The following is a 21,104-nucleotide window of genomic DNA, read 5'->3' as shown; positions in this document are numbered from 1 at the left end:
ATTTGCACATAAAATAATGAATAAAAGCATGTACTACTGAAAGTAAAACTATTGAAGTTTTACAAGTATTCTGCTACTATTTCATTTTATTAGAAAATAATATGGCACCTTGTAATATTAGTTTAATGAGTAGAAAAGAAAAAAGTGAATTGTAATTTAAAGTAAAGCGTTTCCCACAGCCATTATTCTCTTTTCAAATACAACAGCATTCATCTTAAAAATAATCATCTGAGAAGACTACTATCTGGGAATATGGCCATAACTCAGCAGCCTATTCTCTCTTCTTGTCTTGTTTTAAATCACTGTTCCCTATTCCATTCTCTCCTTTCCACTTTATGGACTTCTTTTTCACTCTCCCTACCCCTTGCCTCCCAGGTACCCCTTCTCAAAGAAAATCCAGTAAATATAATCAGAAATAAACATGTCTCATAAACGAAAGTACACTTCAATGAATTGGGCAGTTGCTGTAGCAGCCTCAGGGAGAGACTTCACCTGGTATAGGATAAAGAAAGTGACTAATGTCCTTCTTATGCATCCTGGTCAGGTTGAAAATAGAAATGTCTTTCTTTTCAGCATGCAGACATATCTAACTAGAAACAGCCACTGATAACAAGAGTAACTTTCATGTTGATGGTACTTTATCCTCTATATACCCCTCAGGTAGGTTTACTTGTCTCATTTAAGGAAAAACAAATAAACACAAAGAAATACCAATGAAGAGGCATGGCATTTTTATAATCTTATGTAATGTGATGAGAGTAGCTGGGGCAGTTTCACTTTCCTTTCTTCTCCTTATTACTTTTTGAAAAACATACCAAGGTGGTTGATGTGGCCAGTGTTCTGTGCTATGTCAATTCAAATGACTAGCTACCTCCTTTATTACAATTATAACCAATACTTGGATTTAGTCTTTTTCCCCCCATTAGAATAAATATTCTCTATGAGTAAGAACAAAGAAATAGTTTATTTTAAAACTGTCAATCATAAATGTTATAATTTTAGTCACTCTTTCTAATTCTAAAGTATTTTGGTATAACATTTTAAGCCAAGGAAAAAGAATTATGTTTTCAAAATACAATTGTTAATGAACTGATATACAAATAAGTAACACTGGTACTATGTTCATTTTAAGACAGCACATTAACTTGTAATGTAACAAATTCAAGCCCTTAGAAGCAGTAATACTCCCAATCAAGAGTTCTCAACTTTTTTTGAAACTGTGTGTGGTCACCACATTCTTCACAGGATGCTCTTATTTGCAGGATAATCTGGAACTATTTTTCACCTAAGGCGCTGATATGGACATCATCTTTTACACACAAAGTCACAAGATTCTAGGAATTTATTAAATGAGAACAAGAATGCTCTATCAGCTTGAGCATCCTAACCTCCTTCACCTCCAAACAGAAAAGTTCTGAGGCACAACATTTTGGTTTTCCCTAATATTTAAAGTAGTGTTAGTTCTATTTTGCAATTCCACATTCAAAACTAGGAAAAATATCAGATTGCTTGAGCTACACTTACTAGTACAATTTCTTTTATATTTATAGGAACTCATTTTGTAATCTTAAAATACAACGAGCATATATACTGAAAAATTTTTAATGCGTTAGCATTTTACCCACTATATCTTCATTGTAAGACAAGACTTTTTATATTTATTTATGTTTCATTATAGTGTATTTACAACACTAGTAATTAATTATTAAAACATTCATGAAGCACAATTTCTCTATAGGAATTCCAACACACTGTTTTAAGGCTAGTCTATGGTCCTGAGTTCTGCACACTATAATTTATAATAATGCACTGAGGATATGTGAATACTAAAAACATCTATTGGCCTACAGGGAAAAAAAAGTTGATATGGCCAATGAAAGTGATTATTCTAAGGGAATATAAACAGAAATATATGCCAGCTTGCATTTGGACTACTGATACTGAAATTACTGTCACTGCTCAACTTATAGATTCAAAACAAATCTCTGAGAAAATACAACAAAATTAGCAATAAGCTGTTTATGAGAAACCATTAATTTATACAATGGATAAGATGAAGGCACAAAGCACAAGAAATACTTACACATATACACTTTTGTATTTCCCATCTTTGCCAGAACTAGATAGCAGAATTTCATAACCATAGAGCTCTGGTACAGGAGTCTCATCTGCTTCGCCATTAATGAAGCTGGAAGGTGGTGACCAAGTAAGTACTACTGACCTTGCCTGGATGTCTGAAGCCTGCAGGAACAACATTCAAAAGCTCTTTGAAACAAATGCAATGTGTACAATAAGTAGTGAAAGAGCTACTGAGATTACAAAACTAAATAAAATATTATCTGTATGTATTTAAATAGTATGTTTCAGAAACAGAAACCTATCCATTTGTAGATGAGATTTAATTTGTTGTGAAAGGGTAGAGGGTTCAATAAAAGTATAAGCATGAGATCAGGTCATTCGAAACTATTAATGCAGACATCACAGTCAAAGGAAAAAATAAAGAGAAAAAAACTCACTTATATATGAAAGGGTTCACTTCCACAACTTAGAAAGCATTATTATAGCAACAAAAAGACAAAAAACTTACAGGAAAAATGAGCAAGGGCATCAAAAGTCCAAAAAACCATAAAAATACATGGACAACATATGACATGATGTGTTAACTGCATTCCTAATTAAATAAATGTAAACTAAAACAGGATATCACTTCTTATCTACTAGATAAGAATAAAATCCTAATAAATCCCAGTGTGTTGAGGTTTGAGAGAAATGGGTACTTTCTTAAATATGGATGGGAGTATATTAGTATAATCTTTGCATAAAATAACTTGTGATTTATAATTTTTTAAAAGATTTATTTATTTGTAAGTCAGAGTTACAAAGAGAGAGGGAGAGACACACAGAGAGATCTTCTACCTACAGGTTCATTCTCCAGACAGCTGCAAGGCTGGGGCTGGGCCAGGGTAAAGCCAGGAGCCAGGAGTTTCCTCCAGGTCTCCTATGTGGGTGACAAGGGCTCAAGCACTTGAGCCATCCTCTGCTGCTTTTCTCAGGCACATCAGCAGGGAGCTGGATGGAAATTGGAGCAGTTGGGAGAAAAACTAGCACCCATATGGGATGCTGGCATTGCAGGCAGTAACTTTTACTCGCCACACCACAACATGGACCCATCACTAAATTTTTAAATGTGTTTACTTTTTGACTCAGGAATTCAATTTCCAGGATATTATCCTGTAGATAAAGTTGTGTAAGTACGCAAACATACACACTTAACAATGTTCACTGCATTATTAAGGACAAAAAACTGGAAATATAGGGCATTAACTAAATAATGGTACAGCCTTCTAAGACATTACTATGCAGGTTTTTAAATGAGAATGAAGGGGCTGGTGCTGTGGTGTAGAAGGTTAAGCCTCCATCGGCAGTGTCAGCATCCCATATGGGTGCTGGTTGGAGTCTCGGCTGCTCCACTTCCAATCCAGCTCCCTGCTAATGTGCCTGGGAAAGCAGTGGAGGATGGCCCATGTGGGAGATCTGAAAGAAGCTCCTGACTCCTGGCTCCTGGCTTTAGCTTGGTCCAGCCCTAGCTGTTCTGGCCACTTGGGGAATGGATGGAAGATCTCTCTCTGTAATTCTGACTTATCAATAAATTAAATGAGTCTTTAAAAAATGTATTTTTAAAAATAAAAAAGAATGAGATAGACATATATGTGATGTCTAAAGATTTCATCAATATATTAAAGCTATGCAATAGTGAAAAAAAAAGGGAAGCTGAAATGCATATGGTAATTGAAAATGTACTAATTGTTACCTTGAAGATTTTTGTGTATGAAGGTACTTTAAAAAGTTCATAGAAAATGAAATTACAGATGTCTGTTTTAGTGCAAAAATTCTGAGATACATGCATCTAAGGGGTCTTCAAAGACTATGCATGGATTTCAATTTTTTTTTGTTCTAAAATAAGCTAGTTTTAATTCTAATTTTTCACTAATTTTTTAAGTATTCACATGTGTGTGATGGGATATAGGAAGAGTTGTGAGAGAAAATAAAAGATTTAGATTATACTTTATGTATTTCCATACTATTGAATGGTTTTATGAGTATGTAATTTTATAGTAAATATAAAAACAATCCAGAGATTAGACTATAAAAAAGGGTGCAGATGTTTAGCCTAGTGGTTTAGAGGCTATTTATAATACTGGAGTGCCTGAAATTGATTTCCTGGCTCTGGCTCCAGTTTCTAGTTCATGCAGTCCCTGGGTGGTCGTGGCGATGGCTCAAATAATTGGATTCCTACCACCACCCACATGGGAAACCTGGACTGTGCTTCTGTCTTCTGCCTTAGCCTATGCCTGGCTGATGTGGGTATTTGGGGAGATGAAAAAGTAGAGGGGGCCCTTTTATATCTGTTTCACCAAACAATGAAAACAAAACCCCCACCCCAACAAAGATTGTTAAGAATGGTATCAGATTATGGTAGGCATTTATGTGAAAGTTTGCTTAAACTTTATATATATATTTTAAAAGATTTATTTATTTACTTGAAAGTCAGAGTTACAGAGAGAGAGAGAGGTCTTCCATCCCATGGTTCACTCCCCAATTGGCCACAACAGCCGGAGCTGTGCCAATCTGAAGCCAGGAGCCTCCGCCGGGTCTCCCAGGCAGATGCAAGGACCCAAGGACTTGGGCCAGCTTCTACTGTTTTTCCAGGCCATTGCAGAGAGTTGAATCTGAAGTGGAGCAGCCGGGACTCTAACTAGCACCCATATGGGGTGCCAGTGCTTCAGGCTAGGGTGTTAACCTGCTGCGCCACAGTATTGACCTCTAAAGTTTATATATGTTTAATAACTATCTTGTCGTAATCTCTACACAAGTATAACTTTCTTTTTCAAAGCTTTCAAAGGTTGAATAAAGTTAAAAACTACTATTATAATTTTGCTTCTGTAAGTCACAGGAACTATAATATCTTATATTTTATGTAATATTTTGTCTGAAAGCCTTAGTAGGATGTTTCATTTATAATACACTTAGAAATGATCTCTTGTATCAACACATGTTGATCTGGCTATTAACCTGCTCTTTTAAAAAACAGTTTAAATGCAAATGGCCTAAATTCTCTAATTAAAATACACAGAATAGCTTAATGGATTAAAAAACATCTATCTGCTACCAACCAGAAATACTTCTCACCAACAAAAATACACACACTGAAAGTGAAAGGATGGAAAGAAGATACTCCATGCTAACAGAAAGCAAAAATGAGCAGGTGTAGCCATCTTAATATCAGACAAAAAAGAATTTAACACAATAACTGTTGAAAGAGATAAAGAAGGGATAATGTGACTATAGTAAATGTATATGCACCCAATGCCTGGGTGTCTGGCTATTTAAAACGAATGTTAATGGATCTAAAGGGAGACATAGACTGCAATATAGCAGTAATGAGGGAGTTCAACACCCCACTTTGACAAAGGGACAGATAAGCTAGACATAATATCAACAGAGCTAACCTATACTATGGACCAAATGGACCTGACTGATATCTACAGAACATTTCATCCCACAGCTACACAATACATATTATTTTTATCAGTGCATTGGATTTTCTCTCGGACAGACCATATGCTAGACCATAAAGCAAGTCTCAACAAATTCAAAAAAAAGTTGAAATCATATCATGTATCTTTTCTAACCACAATGCAATGAAGCTGGAAATTCACAACTTAAGAACTGCAGAAAATATACAAACACATGGAGACTGACCAACATACTCCTGAACAAACACCGGGTCACAGAATATTAAAGAAGAAATTAAAAAAAAATCCTAGAAATGCATTAAGATGACAACACAACATACCAAAAATTATGGGAGAAAGCAAAAGTTGTGTTAACAGGGAAGTTTATAGCAATTAGTGCCTACTTCAAGATAATGGAAAGGAATCAAATAAATGATCTAACAATGCATCTCAAGAACCTAGAAAGGCCGGCGCCGTGGCTCAATAGGCTAATCCTCCACCTAGCGGCGCCGGCACACCGGGTTCTAGTCCCGGTTGGGGCGCCGGATTCTTTCCCGGTTGCCCCTCTTCCAAGCCAGCTCTCTGCTGTGGCCTGGGAAGGCAGTGGAGGATGGCCCAAGTGCTTGGGCCCTGCACCCCATGGGAGACCAGGAGAAGCACCTGGCTCCTGCCATCGGATCAGCGTGCTGCGCCGGCTGCAGCGCACTGGCTGTGGTGGCCATTGGAGGGTGAACCAACGGCAAAAAGGAAGACCTTTCTCTCTGTCTCTCTCTCTCACTGTCCACTCTGCCTGTCAAAAAAAAAAAAAAAAAAAAAAAAAAAAAAGAACCTAGAAAAACAAGAATAAACCAAACACCAAATTAGTACGAGAAAATAAATAATTAAAACCAGGAAAGAAACAAAACCGAAACAAACAAAAAAAAGATGCGAAAGATCAGTGAAACGTAAAACAAAATTGATATATCATTGGCCCAATTAAGCAAAAAAAGGAGGGGGGATTAGCACTGTGGCATAGCTGGTAAGGCTGCTGCCTGTGGTGCCAGTATCCTATTTGGGTGCTGGTTCAAATTCAAGCTGCTCCCCTTCTGATCCAGCTCCTTGTTATAGCCTGGGAAAGCAGTAGATGATGGCCCAAGAGCTTGAGTTGCTTTACTTGTGTGGGAGACCTAGAAGAAGCTCCTGGCTCCTGGCTTCAGATCAGCCCAGCTCTGGCCATTGCGGCCATCTGGGGAGTGAACCAGTGGATGGAAGACATTTCTGTCTCTCCCTCTCTCTGTAACTCTACCTCTCAAATACATAAATATAAATCTTAAAAAAAAAAAATAGAGGGAGACGACTCAAATTGATAAACTCAGAGATGAACAAGGAGATGTTAGAATAGATACCACAGAAATTAAAAGAATCATCAGGAATTACTATATATGCCAACAAATTGGAAAATCTAAAAGAAATGGATAATTTCTGGACACATATAATCTACCAAAATTGAGCCATGAAGATATAGAAAACAAACCAATAATCAAGATGGAGACTGAGTCAGTAATAAAGATCCTCCCAACAAAGAAAAGCCCAGGATTTGATTGCTTCACTGCTGAATTCTACCAAACCTTGAAGAACTAATTCCAATTCTTCTCAAACTATTCTAAACAACTGAAAGGGAGGGAATCCTCCCAAACTCCTTCTATGAGGCCAGTATCACTTTAATTCTATAACCAGGAAAAGATACAATATTTATTTTTGACAGGCAGAGTGGACAGTGAGAGAGAGAGAGAGATTGAAAGGTCTTCCTTTTCCGTTGGTTCATCCCCCAATGGCCACTGTGGCTGACACGCTGTGGCCGGCGCACCATGCTGATCCAAAGCCAGGAGCCAGGTGCTTCTCCTGGTCTCCCATGCGGGTGCAGGGCCCAAGCACTTGGGCCATCCTCTACTGTACTCCCAGGGCACAGCAGAGAGCTGGCCTGGAAGAGGAGTGACTGGGACAGAATCCGGTGGCCCGACCGGGACTAGAACCTGGTGTGCCGATGCCGCAGGCAGAGGATTAGCCTATTGAGCTGTGGTGCCGGCCGAAAAGATATAATATTGAGAACTATAGACCAACATCACTGATGAACATAGATGCAAAAATCCTCAAAAAAATACCAGCTAATCGAATCAAACAACACATTAGAAAGATCATTCACCTAGACCAAGTGAGATGTATCTCTGGTATACAGGGATATATACCTATGTAGTGTTCAATATATGCAAATCAATAAATGTGATACATCATATTAACAAACTAAATAATAAAAACCATATGATTATCTCAATTGCTGCAGAGAAAGCATCTGATAAATACAACATGCTTTCATAATAAAAACAATAAGCCAACTGGAAAAAGGAGAAACATTCCTCAACACAATCAAAGCAATATATGACAGACTCACAGCACACATCAAACTGAATGGGGAAAAGTCGGAAGCATTTCCATTAAGACCCAGAACCAGATGAGGATGCCCACTTTCACCACTGCTATTCAGTTTAGTTCTGGAAGTTTTAGCCAGAGCCATTAGTCAGGAAAAAGAAATCAAAGGGATACAAATTGGACGCAGGCAGTAAAATTGTCCTTGTTTGCAGATGACATGATCTTATATATAGGGGAACCAAAAGAATATACTAAGTGACAATGGGAACTCATAAAAGAGTTCAGTAAAGTTTCAGGATACAAAGTCAACACACAAAATTCAATAGTCTTTGTATATTCAGACAATGCCATAGTGAGAAAGAACTTGTAAGATTAAGTCCCATTCACAATAGCTATGAAAAGAATCAAATACCTTGGAATAAATTTAATCAAGGATGTCAAAGATCTCTATGATGAAAATTATAAAACCTAAAGAAAGAAATAGCAGAAGACATAAAAAAATGGAAAAATCTTATATGTTCATGGATTGGAAGAATTAATATAATTAAAATGTCCATATTTCCAGAAGCAATTTACAGATTCAGTGTGATCCCAATCAAAATGACATTCTTCTCAGTTCTAGAAAAAATAATGCTAAAATTCACATGGAACCACAAGAGACCCCGAATAGCTAAAGCAATCTTAAGCAACAAAAATAAACCCTGAGGCATTACAATACCAGATTTGAAGACATTTACATGACAGTCATAATCAAAACAGCCTGGTACTGTCACAAAAATAAACATGTGGACCAATGGAACAGAATAGAAACTCCAGAAATTAATCTACACATCTGCAACCAATTAATCTGACAAATGAGCTAGAATCAATCCCTGGAGCAAGGACAGTCTTTCTAACAAATGGTGCTGAAAAAATTAGACCTACATGTGCAGAAGTATCAAATAAGACCTCTACCTTACGTTATACAAAAATCAACTATAAATGGATCAAGGATCTAAATTTATAACCCGCCAACATGAAATTACTAGACAAAAACATCAAAGAAACTCTGCAAGACACTGGCATAGGCAGAGTTCTTTGAAAATAACCCAGAAGCACATGCAATAAAAGCAAAAAGAGACAAATGGGATTATATCAAGCTAAGAAGTAACCGTATTGCAAAGGAAACACTCAACAAAGTTAGAAGGCAACTGACAGAATGGGAGAAAACATTTGCAAACTATGCAACTGATAAAGCGTTAATATCCAGGATCTATAAAGAGCTTAAGAAACTCAACAACAACAAAACAATTAATCCAGTTAAGAAACTGGCGAAGGCCACGAATAGGTATTTTTCAAAGGATGAAATTCAAATGGCCAACAGACACATGAAAAAATGCTTAGGATCACTAGCCATCAGGCAAATAGAAGTAAAAACCACAATAAGGTTTCACCTCACCCCAGTCAGACCAGCTATCATCCAAAAAACAAAAAACAATAGATGCTGGTGAGAAAGTAGGAAAAAAGGTACCCAAATCCAATGACGGTGGGAATGTAAACTAGAACAACCATTATGAAGACAGTACAGAGATTCCTCAGAAATCTGAAAATAGATCTACTATATGACCCAGCCATCCCACTCCTGGGAATTTACTCAATTGTATTGAAATCAGCATATGAAAGAGCTATTTGTACCCTTATGTTTACTGCAGCTCAATTCACAATAGCTAAGATCCAGAATCAATCCAGATGTCCATCAACTGATGACTGGATGAAGAAAATGTGGTTTATACACATTATGTAATACTATTCAGCCATGAAAAAGAATGAAATGCTGTGTTTTGTAACAAAATAGATGCAACTGGAAACCATTATGCTTAGTGAAATAAGTCAGTCATCAAAAGACATATATCATGCTTTCTCTGATATGTGATAGTTAATAAGAATACAAAAATATATAGGAATGTAATGGACATCTTGTGATATGACTGTCATCTTTAGCCCTTGTTTATATTCCTGTGGAATGGGAGTCTTCCTATTCTTTACTTGTTAAATATAATGGTTGGTGGAGAATTAATTCTGTGATTATAGAATGGATTAAAATTATGTCTTTGAAGCAGTGGTTAAAATGCCACTTGGGATGCCTGCATCTTATACTAGAGTGTAGAAACTGAGTCCTGACCCTGCATCCAGTTTACGTTCCTGCTAATGTGCACCTTGGGAGACAGCAGATGATGGCTCGAGCAGTTGGGTCCCTGCCATCCAGGTGGGAGACTTGGTCTGAGTTCTGGGCTCCTAGCTTTGGCCAGGCCCAGCCCTGGCTGTTGAGGGCATCTGGGGATGGAAGATCTCTATCCATCTGTCTCTTTGTATTTCAAATAAAAATGAAAACAAAAATTTAAAAAATGTCTTTAGAAAAATTAATGAAAAGAAGGGAGGGAAGGTGGGAGATTGGGTGAGGAAGAGGGGAGGGAGGGAAGTATGGTTATCTTCTTAGAATTATACCTATGAAATACATGGAATGTTCTCTTTATATTATTAAAAAAAAACACATACTGTTATCATACATATAATTATTCCCTTAATGTCTCTGGATTTTATGGGATAGCCAAAGCTTTGTTAAGCTGTAAGTAAACACAACTCCGAAAGTGGGTCAGTTGACAGAATTCCCTGACATCTAATATATGAAATATATTTTATAAGGCCCTGGAGGGTATTGACTACATCATCAAAAGTAGAAGCAGTAGAGAAAATGTTAAGTAAGTAGGCATAAGACTCCACACCGATTTGTATGAGAATTTAGAACTCTCTTCCTCTGAGAGTTCTAGGCCTCATCTACAAAATAAGGAGCTGAGGGACAAACTATCATACACAAATACAGTATTTTAAAAAGGCTTATTTTAGAATAAATTTTGACTTACAGAAAAGTTGACAACATAGTACATGGAGTCCCTGAATATCCTTCACCTAGCCTTCATTGATGTTAATATCATGCATAACCGTACACTTTAAAAAAAAATTATTTTGGATCTTCCACCTACTGGTTTACTCCCCAGATAGCTGCAATGGCCAGAGCTGGACTGATCCAAAGCCAGAGAGTAAGCACTTGGACCATCTGCTGTTGCTTACCCAGACAGCATTAGCAGGGAGCTGGATTGGAAGTGGGGCAGTTAGGACATGAAGTGGGATGCTGGTGTTGCAGGTGGTGGCTTAACCCACTTCACCACAATGCCGGCCCCTCTATTCTCTTTTTACAGAAAAATTTTTGTTACCAACTAATTCTACTAAACATGTATTTTATTTTATTTTTAAAGATTTATTTATTTATTTGAAAGTCAGAGTTACACAGAGAGAGGAAAGGCAGAGAGAGAGAGGTTTTCCATCCAATGGTTCCCTCCCCAGATGGCCACAACAGCCGGAGCTGCGCCGATCCGAAGCCAGGAGCTTCCTCTGGGTCTCCCACACGGGTGCAGGGGCACTGCCTTCCCAGGCTATAGCAGAGAGCTGGATTGGAAGTGGAGCAGCAGGGTCTCGAACCAGCGCCCATATGGGATGCCAGCGCCTCAGGCCAGGGTGCCAGCCTGCTGAGCCACAGTGCTGGCCCCAATTAAAAATGTATTTTAAAAAAGGTATTTTATTACTTGAATATAAATGTTAAGTCACAAAAGGAGTACTTATCCTAGGGTTAGCTGTGGAAAATTTTTATGTAAATTTTAAATAAAATGTTAAAGGGATATAATTTGGTATAAAAAAGGCGAGTGATTAATACAGGAATGGGGGGTCAGGTATTGTGGCACAGTGTAAGGTTAAGATACCACTTGGGTATTGGACCTGTAGTTTAGTGGATAAAAAGCTGCTGGCTGCAGTGCTGATAGCCCATATGGGCCCGGTTCAAGTCCTGGCTGCTCCACTTTGGATTCAGCTCTCTGCTATGGCCTGGAAAAGCAGTAGAAGATGGCTCTAGTCCTTGGGCCCCTGCACCTGCATGGGAGACCTGGAAGAAGCTCCAAGCTTCTGGCTTTGGATCAGGACAGCTCCAGCTGTTGTGGCCATTTGGCAAGTGAACCAGCAGATGGAAGACTTCTCTCTATCTCTGCCTCTGCCTCTCCATAACTGCATTTCAAAGAAATAAATAAGTCTTTTAAAAAAAAGATACCACTTGGGATGCCCACATGCCATACTGGAGTGCCAGTCCAAATCCTAGCTTCTCTGCTTCTGATCCAGCTTCCTACAGATGCATCCTTGGAGGCAGCAAATGATGGCTCAAATACTTGGACCCCTGATACCCACACAGGAGACCTAGATGGAGTTCTGAGTTCCTGGCTTTAGTTGGGTCCCAACCATAGCTTTTGTGGCCATTTGAGGAGTGAACCAGTAAATGAAAGACACTCATCCCCCAACTCCCTCTCTCTTGCTCTCTGTTCTTCTTCCTTTTAAATAGATGACAATAAATTTTAAAAAAGTATAGAAAAGAAGGAATGAGTAATTCTTCCAAATCTATACCTGCAAGCTGGTTGTCCAAGGCATGTGCATGAGTATTTTAAAAAGGCCCCTAGTAATTCCACTCCCATGACAATGACAGAGTAAGTGGGAAAGAAGGAGAGATATATAGATAAGGGAACACTGAAAGGATCATAAGAGAAAGAGAAAGAGGGTAATAACCTGAAAGACATGGATAAGAATTTTGAAAAGTGATTAACAGTGTCAATTACCATAGGGAGGTCAAGGAGAATTAATGTAGCCTTGGCTTTGAAGCTGCTGCCTGATGCTGACACTTGTAAATGTAGTCTGACTATATTCTTCTATGTTTGTATTTATGAACAAAGGTGGTTTCAGGTGAAGTATAAACAACTGATAGAAAAGGGGGCATTTGACACTGTACAGAAAAGGGACAACATGCCACTCTGGATGCCTAGATCCCGCACTGGAGTGTCTAGGTTTGAGTCCTGGCTCTGCTTTTAATCCAGCTTCCTGTTAATGTACACCTTGGGAGACAGCAGGTGATGTCACAAATAGTTGGATCCCTGTCACCCACATGGGAGACTCAGAAGTTCCTGGCTGGCCAATCCCCAGCTGAGGGCATTTGGGGAGTGAACCAATGGATGGGAGATCTTTAAAAACAAACAAACAAACAAACAAACAAACAAAAAAAACAAACTATATAAGAACAGAGAGATGATGAACTTCTATATGGCTACTGTAAAATTCCTCTGTGAAGACTGAAGTAGTGACAGCGGGGAAAGGAAAGAGTGAACGCAGAAAAGAGCAGATCCTAGAAAGCATAGTGAAAGAACTGACAAAGCTTGGAGTTCAATTCGGTATGAGAAGAATTAATGGCAAAGAAGAAATCTCAGATGATGTGATACTATGACCCAGGGAAACTTGAATGGATAAGTGGTTATTGATGGAAATACAGAAAGCTAACTGAAAATAAAAGGAATCTAATCCAATTTCTTCTTCATGGTGAGGTGGGGAAACTTTTCTCTGCCAAGGGCCATTTGAATGTTTATATCATTCATGGGCCATACAAAATTATCAACTTTAGGGGCTGGTGCTGTGGGCACAGCAGGTTAAAGCCCCAGCCTGCAGCACCAGCATACCATATGGGCTGCTGTTTGAGTCCCGGCTGCTCCACTTCCGATCCAGATCTCTGCTATGGCCTGGGAAAACAGTAGAAGATGGCCCAACTCCTTGGGTCCCCGCACCCGTGTGGGAGACCCTGCTCCTGGCTTCAGATCAGCTCAGCTCTGGCCGTTGCGGTCATCTGGGGAGTGAACCAGTGGATGGAAGACCTCTCTCTCTTTCTCCTGTCTCTATCTCTCACTGTAACTCTCCCTTTCAAATAAATAAAATAAATCTTTGTGGCTCATGGGCTGGACGTTCCCTACCTGTTTTAGTGGAACAAAGATAAAAGTTTACAAAAAAATCCTTTTCAAATAAAATAAATCTTAAAAAAATTGTTTTTTCTGGGGTTGCTGGCAAACATCTAAACTTGGATAATATTCTTTAGGATGCCTCAGGAAACGCTTGAAAATACAGATTTAGAAATCATCTAAAATATATCTTCTATTAGTGTGCTACTTTATAAGTAAAATTTGCTTTTCTATCTACCTCATTTGATTCTTACAACTACTCCCTGAAGTAGGCAAAATGGGCATAATTATTTCATTTTATCTTCACATCATATTCAGAAAAGTTAAGTGATTTTTTTGAGGTCACTCAACCAGTGATTAGGACTTTCCATTACATAATGTTCGCATCCCTAATTTATTTCCAGGAAGTAGCTGAAAAGAGATAAGACTGTGTAAAAATATGGGTGAGAACTGAAAAAGATTAGAAGCTAGTAATAGGCAAAAATGAAAACAGCTGTCTTTAAAAAATGGTTAGATTACATATAGTATACTTTAATTTTTGAGGCAGAGTATGATCTTTGTCAGGTAGTGATCAAAATCACCTTTAAGAAAAGTTCTCTATCAGTTTAAATTACGTCTAAGCTAGGAACCTAACTATTAAAATAATTCATAAAATATATAGTATGGATTTTGACAAACATTGTAGAAGTGAGGAAAAAACAGTATATAATTTTTAAATTTCCAGAATTAAAGCATAAGATATGATAATGCTTGAACACTGTATAGATACAGGGACTAGGGAATAAGAGAATAAGTCTGAAGATAACTGAAAAATTGAGTTTAAGGAATTTGGAATAAGCTGTAGTAACCAGGAAAAGGGAAAAGGAAGGGATAATGATTCTGAAAGAAGGTAATGTGTACAAGGCAAGATACATCTAATTTTAAGCATTATTGGAACAAAGCTGTCAAATTCTGAAAGTAATGAGACTCAGAACAATTTCAAAGACAAAGATTTCCAGTATAGTTAATTAAAGTATATGAAGGTATATAATACCATTATACTCCATTTTATGGAAGAAAAACAGCTTCGGAAAGGCTAAATGACTGTACTAAGTCACTCTATCCGAGTGTGGAGTTGAGACTCTGAGACTAGAGCATGCACCATGTTCTCTTTTATAGACTGCGCTCTAAGACTGCCCTCAAACTCCCTTCCCCTGTCTATATAATGCCTAACCACTACTTCTCCTTTAAATTTTAGTTTGATTATGCCATCTTAAGGAAATCTCCTCAACATCCCTGTCAAGGTTCAGTCCCCCTTTTATATACTGGTAGAATTCTATCTCTTCGTTCTGGCACTCCATAGTTATATTTTTATATTTATTACAAAATGCTTACTAAATTAAATTAAGCTCTGGGGCAGGGACTGTGTCTGTCCTTTCCTTTATATTCTATCTTCAGCTTTGAACACACCATGTGGTACTAAGTGGTCAAATAATGAATGAATAAGGGGATGACTACATTTAATCTGGTGTTCTAAATGAACCACATTATACAAAACCAACCAAACATACAAAAACAATTAAGCAAAAAATGCTGACCTATACTTTGCAGCTCATAATAACTTAATCATAGTCAAACTGAAAACATGGAGTAAAAACAAAGCAAAACAAAACCATCAGCATTACTTTGAGTTTTATGATTCAGGACTTATTTTACTTACATCTTCCTCATAATGCCGGATAAAATTTATTTTTAATTTTTTAAAGATTTTAAAAATTTATTTGAAAATCAGAAATATAGAGAAGGAGAAATAGATTTTCCATCTGCTGGTTCATTCCTCAAATGGCCACAACAGCCAGAGCTGGACCAGGCCAAAGCTAGGAGTCAGGAGCTTTTTCCAGGTCTCCCATGTGGGTGCAGGGGCCCAAGCACTTGTGCTATCCTCCACTGCCTTCCCAGGCACATTAGCAGGGAGCTGGACTGGAAGTGGAACAGCCGGGACTTGAGCCAGTGCCCATGTAGGATGCCAGCACTGCAGGCAGAAACTTAACTTTCTACACCACAGCACCGGCCTCCTTTACTTATTTACTAAAGAGGCAGACACAGAAAAGCAGATAAAGAGTCAGAGGGCTCCCCCATTCACTGGTTCATTCTCCAAATACCCTGATAGCTGGGCTTTGGCTGGGGAAAAGCCAGGAGCTGGGCACTCAGTCCAGGTATCCCACGTAGGTAGCAGGAACCCAATTATTTACTTGAGCAATCAGTGCTGCCTTCCTAGGTCTGTATCAGCTGAATCATTAGAGTGAGGTACTAAACTCAGGTACTCTTAACATGGAAAGTGGGCATCTTAAATACTATCTTAACTATTGGACTAAATGCTGCCCACCCCTTTTACTGTTACAAAAGTTTAACAAATAGCTTAATATGAAAATGTACATGACACAGTTTTTGTATCATAGTAAAACAGGCCCTTTGGACAGAGCATATGGATTTCTCTGTGGGAACAGCTATTATAGATTGCTGTTCCAGGGTTTCTAAGGCAATCCTACTATTTCCTTGTATATTCCATTCCAGTATCAATTTATTACTCATTAGCTGCCATCTCTACGTATCTACCATAGATTCATAAAAAAATCCCTGCAATCCTCAGACATGTCTGCATTTAACTTTTTTTTTTTTAATTTATTTATTTGAAAGGCAGTTATAGAGATCCAGAGGTAGAAGCAGAGGCAGAAGCAGAGAGAGAGAGAGACAGAAAGAGAGAGAGTCTTCCATCTGCTGGTTCACTCCCCAGAAGGCCACAACAGCTGGGGTTATGCCGATCTGAAGCCAGGAGCCAGAAGCTTCTAAGTCTCACACAAGGGTGCAGAAGAGGGCCCAAGGATTTGGGCCATCTTCTACTACTTTCTAGGCCATAGCAGAGAGCCGGATTGGAAGTGGAGCAGCCAGAACTCGAACTGGCACCCATATTGGATGCCAGCACTGCAGATAGTGGTTTTACCTGCTAAGGCACAATGCTGGCCCCATCATTTAATTTCAATGGAAATTTTTGTCTATAAATTTTTTCAGCTGAGGAGGGGTGAGCTTTGCCTTCAGTGTCTAGTTGGTGGGCTCAGAGCTGCCTTGAAATGGAATCCTAAGAAATTCTCCCTTTACTTTTATTTATTTAAAGATTTATTTATTTATTTATTTGAAAGTCCGAGTTACAGAGAGAAAGGGAGTGAGAGTGAGAGTGAGAGAGAGAAATCTGCCATCTACTGGTCCACTCTCCAGGTGGCAGCAACAGCCAGGGCAGAGGCAGGCTGAAGCCAGGATCTTCTAGGTCTCCCATGAGGGTAGCAGGTGCCCAAAGCACTAGGGCCATCTTCTGCTGTTTTCCCAGGCCACTACAGGGAGCTGGATCAGAAGTGGAGCAGCAGGGACATGAATCAGTACCCATAAAGGATGCAAGTATTGTAGCAGACAGTGACTTTAACTGTAATGCCACAATGCTGGCCTCAGAAATTTACTTTGTTTTTAAGATTTTTATTTAATGAATACAAATCTGATATGTACAGCTTTTAGGAATATAGTGTTTCTTCCCCCCATTCCTGACCTCCTACCTCCACTCCCATCCCACCTCCTACTCCCTCTCCCATTCCATTTTTCATTAAGATTCATTTTTAATTCACTTTATATATAGAAGACCAACTCTATACTATTTCCACTGTTTGCACCCACACAGATAACAAAGTATAAAGGACTGTTTGAAGACAGATTTTACTGTTAATTCTCATAGTACACCTCATTAAGGACAGAGGTCCAACATGGAGAGCAAGTGCACAGTGACTAATCTTGTTGACAGAAATTTACTTTAAAAGAGTTGTCTTAAGCTTTACTTTTTACATCTTAAAATTGTATTTTTAATAAATATAACAAGTAAATATAACAAGTAAATGCTGCTAGCATTAACTATTATTATGTCATTCAAACACCAATCTTAATAAGGCTACCAATTTCCTTTCTATGTCAATCTAGTGATAAACACTTGGACATACATGGCTGTTAGAAAGACACTACATTTCAATCCTGTTCCACTACAACTTACTAAAAACCTCACTCTTGTTTCAGTTTCCTATATGTAAAATAAATAAAGCAGAAAATAGTACATAAAAGGGCTGTTTTAAGAAATAAGGAAAACAAGGCACACATGCATCAGAAGCACTAAACAATGGTTAACACTAGCAAACTTGTGTTAGTTATTACTGTGAAATACTTTTGTGAATGGTTACATTTACATGTGTAAGCTTCATTCTTAAGAGGAAAGAAATTAAAATAAAAAAACTAGAACATTCATATCTTATACGGACGCTGTCAGAAAGCAGGACCATGGTAGACTACTAGATGAGAAACAAGCTTTCTCAACCTCCCTAAAATGAGGCAAAATTAAAAAATAAGCCTTTGTGTAGAGGTATTAAGAATAACAACTTTTTTTTTGGACAGGCAGAGTTAGTGAGAGAGAGAAGAGACAAAGGTCTCCCTTTTCCATTGGTTCACCACCCCCCCCAAGTGGCCGCTACGGCCAGTGCGTTGCGGCCGGCGCGCAAGAATAACAACTTTTAAAGTCTGTTTTCATATATAACATGGGATAATGCATTTTTTCTAGTATAAAATATTTTACCCTGGAGGCCGGCGCCGCAGCTCACTTGGCTAATCCTCCACCTGCGGCGCTGGCACCCCAGGTTCCAGTCCCGGTTGGGGCGCTGGATTCTGTCCCGGTTGCTCCTCTTCTAGTCCAGCTCTCTGCCGTGGCCTGGGAAGGCGGTGGAGGATGGCCCAAGTGCTTGGGCCCTGCACCCACGTGGGAGACCAGGAGGAAGCACCTGGCTCCTGTCTTTGGATCAGCGCAGTGCCAGCCGCAGCGTTCCGGCCAAATAGGGGGTGAACCAATGGAAGGAAGACCTTTCTCTCTGTCTGTCTCTCTTACTGTCTAACTCTGCCTGTCAAAATAAATAAATAAATAAATAAATAAAAATAAAAAAATATTTTATCCTGGAATCTTCTGGGGGTGGGAGGGTAGATTTTGTTTTGCAAACAATGAAATAGTTTTATCAATGTTAAAAGGCCTTTTCCTTGCTGAGAAGCCCTCTGCTCCTTCCTCCATTTCCTACTGGCCAGTGGCAGACAATGGCTCTCTTTGATCAGCTCCTGACAATTACTCATCCCTACCCTCCCTTTCCAATTCCTTCCAAGTTTTGTACTTTTTATCACTCTTCAGTCTCAGAGGTTCTCCTGATTGCTTTAATTATTATAACCCCCTCCTCAAAAATCATTTCTTCAATAACTTTTTTTAATCACATAGATTTTCTATGTTTGTTTTTAATTTATTGGCATATGGTTAGAATTTCCTGAATTAATGAATGAATGACTATATAGCTCTCAAAGAGTAAGACAATGACGTAGATAGATTGCTAAGGCACAGCATAGGAAATGAAGAAAACTTGCCACAGAATAATAGTGTATCACAACATTAAAAAAAAGTCAAAGATTAAAAAACTATGCTTTGGTGGAAAGTTACACACAAGTGAACTGATGATTTAGGACTGTAAAGAATCCCAAACTGTTAAGTATGATTAGGTTGAAGGAATACACAAATTTATTTTTACTTTATGTATTTATATATTAGCACAAGAGGGGCCGGTGCCATGGCGCAGTAGGTTAATTCTCTGCCTGTGGCACTGGCATCCCATATGGGTGCCGGGATGGTTCAAGTCCTGGCTGCTCCTCTTTGCATCCAGCTCTCTGCTATGGCCTGGGAAAGCAGTAGAAGATGGCCCAAGTCCTTGGGACCCTGCACCCACATGGGAGACCTGGAAGAAGCTCCTGGCTAATGGCTTCAGATCAGCTCAGTTCTGGCCGTTGCGGCCATTTGGGGAGTGAACCAGCGGATGGAAGACCTTTCTTTCTATCTCTCCCTCTCACTGTAACTCTACTTCTCAAATAAATAAATAATCTTTTTAAAAATATAATTTTTAAAATATATATTTATTTATTTTTTAAATAAACAAGAGTTCACATAGTAATAATAAAGGAGGATACTTGGGATTCAGTCTTCATCACTGGTAGTAATGTTAGGCTGCTTTTAAAATGGAGTGAACTTATAGTTCTTATAAAAAGCACAGGAAGAAAAAAAACTAATTAAAATAATTCCTGTGATATTTTGCTTCCCTTCTAGTCTTTTCCTAAAGTCTTCTTAATAGACACAATAATTATGGAGTTTATTAAATAGTTTGGTTCTCCAATGTTTCTCCCTACTCCTGTCAAAAGCATCTTAGTGTATTTCTGCAGTCTTATTGACAATATTTTTAAATGGCTGTATTATTTTGCCCTTAAAAATCATTATTTATTTACACATTCCCTTAAAACTATTTAATTTCTTGTTAGCATTGATGTAACAAGCATTTTTTGTTTGTATAACTTCTTATTGAGAAATGGAGCCTCAGTTTCAGAGAAGTTTAATTCCTATTTCCTTTGATTATCAGTAAAGAAGCCTCTGAGGTCTTGTTAATGGATTTAAAAAATTCAACGTGTATAACCATTTAATATTAATCTTTAGTTATAGCAGATGTTAATTTTCCTAGGAGGATATAATCTTCACTTAGGCTATTTTAGATCTATATAGCAAATTTTATGTAGCTAACTTTGCTTCCATACCTTTTCTTTCTTGTTTTTTAAAATATTTATTTGAAAGTCAAAGTAGGAGAGAGACACACACAGTGAAAGAGAGAGAGGGAGAGAGAGAGAGAGAGAGAGAGAAAGATCTTCCATCTGTTGGTTCACTTCCCAGTTGGCCCCAATGGCTAGGGCTAGACCAGGCTAAAGCCAGGAGCCAGGAACTTTACCTCGGTCTCCCACATGGGTAGCAGGGACCCAAGCACTTGGCCATCTTCCATTGCTTTTCCCAGGCCTTCAGCAAGGAGCTAGATCAGAAGTGGAGCAGCCAGGACACAAACTGGCACCTATATGGGATGCAGGCATCACAGGTATAGGCTTTACCTGCCACGCAACAATGCAAGCTCCTGCCATAGTTTTTCATAATTTTCTTATTCTATCTACACTTACAAAGGACTGGGAAATATTAATTTTCTAGTTTTTCTACTGTTTGATTTTATTGCATTCTTTTTATTTAACTCCAGAAGGAGTTAACTAGATATATTTTATATATAAATGGTAAAATGTAAAATGTAATGTAAAATGTAAAAATCATTGATAATCAGTTTTATTTACACTATTAGTTCTCTGCCTTTTCTGACAGTGTTTGTTATCTAGTGTGTTATTACATCCTTGTTTAAAAAATGATTCTTGCATCAAT

General features: G+C 38.3%; 1 protein-coding gene across 9 annotated transcripts in view; it reads right to left on the bottom strand.

Moving 5' to 3' along the window:
- Nucleotides 1–21,104, bottom strand: part of FNDC3A (fibronectin type III domain containing 3A) — a 176,692-nt gene that overhangs the window by 53,356 nt on the left and 102,232 nt on the right. For all 9 annotated transcript variants that reach the window (XM_070048856.2, XM_070048857.2, XM_070048854.2 and 6 more), the window contains one exon: nt 2,084–2,241. In XM_070048856.2, the coding sequence (XP_069904957.1) occupies nt 2,084–2,241 (158 nt within the window). The remainder of the gene's footprint in view (nt 1–2,083; nt 2,242–21,104) is intronic.

The sequence above is a fragment of the Oryctolagus cuniculus genome, chromosome 9, assembly GCF_051225735.1.
Source record: "Oryctolagus cuniculus isolate XC-2025 breed Fujian yellow rabbit chromosome 9, ASM5122573v1, whole genome shotgun sequence".
NCBI lineage: Eukaryota > Metazoa > Chordata > Mammalia > Lagomorpha > Leporidae > Oryctolagus > Oryctolagus cuniculus.
The sequence above is the reverse complement of the archived record's forward strand: the minus strand, read 5'-3'. Positions and strand labels throughout refer to the sequence as shown.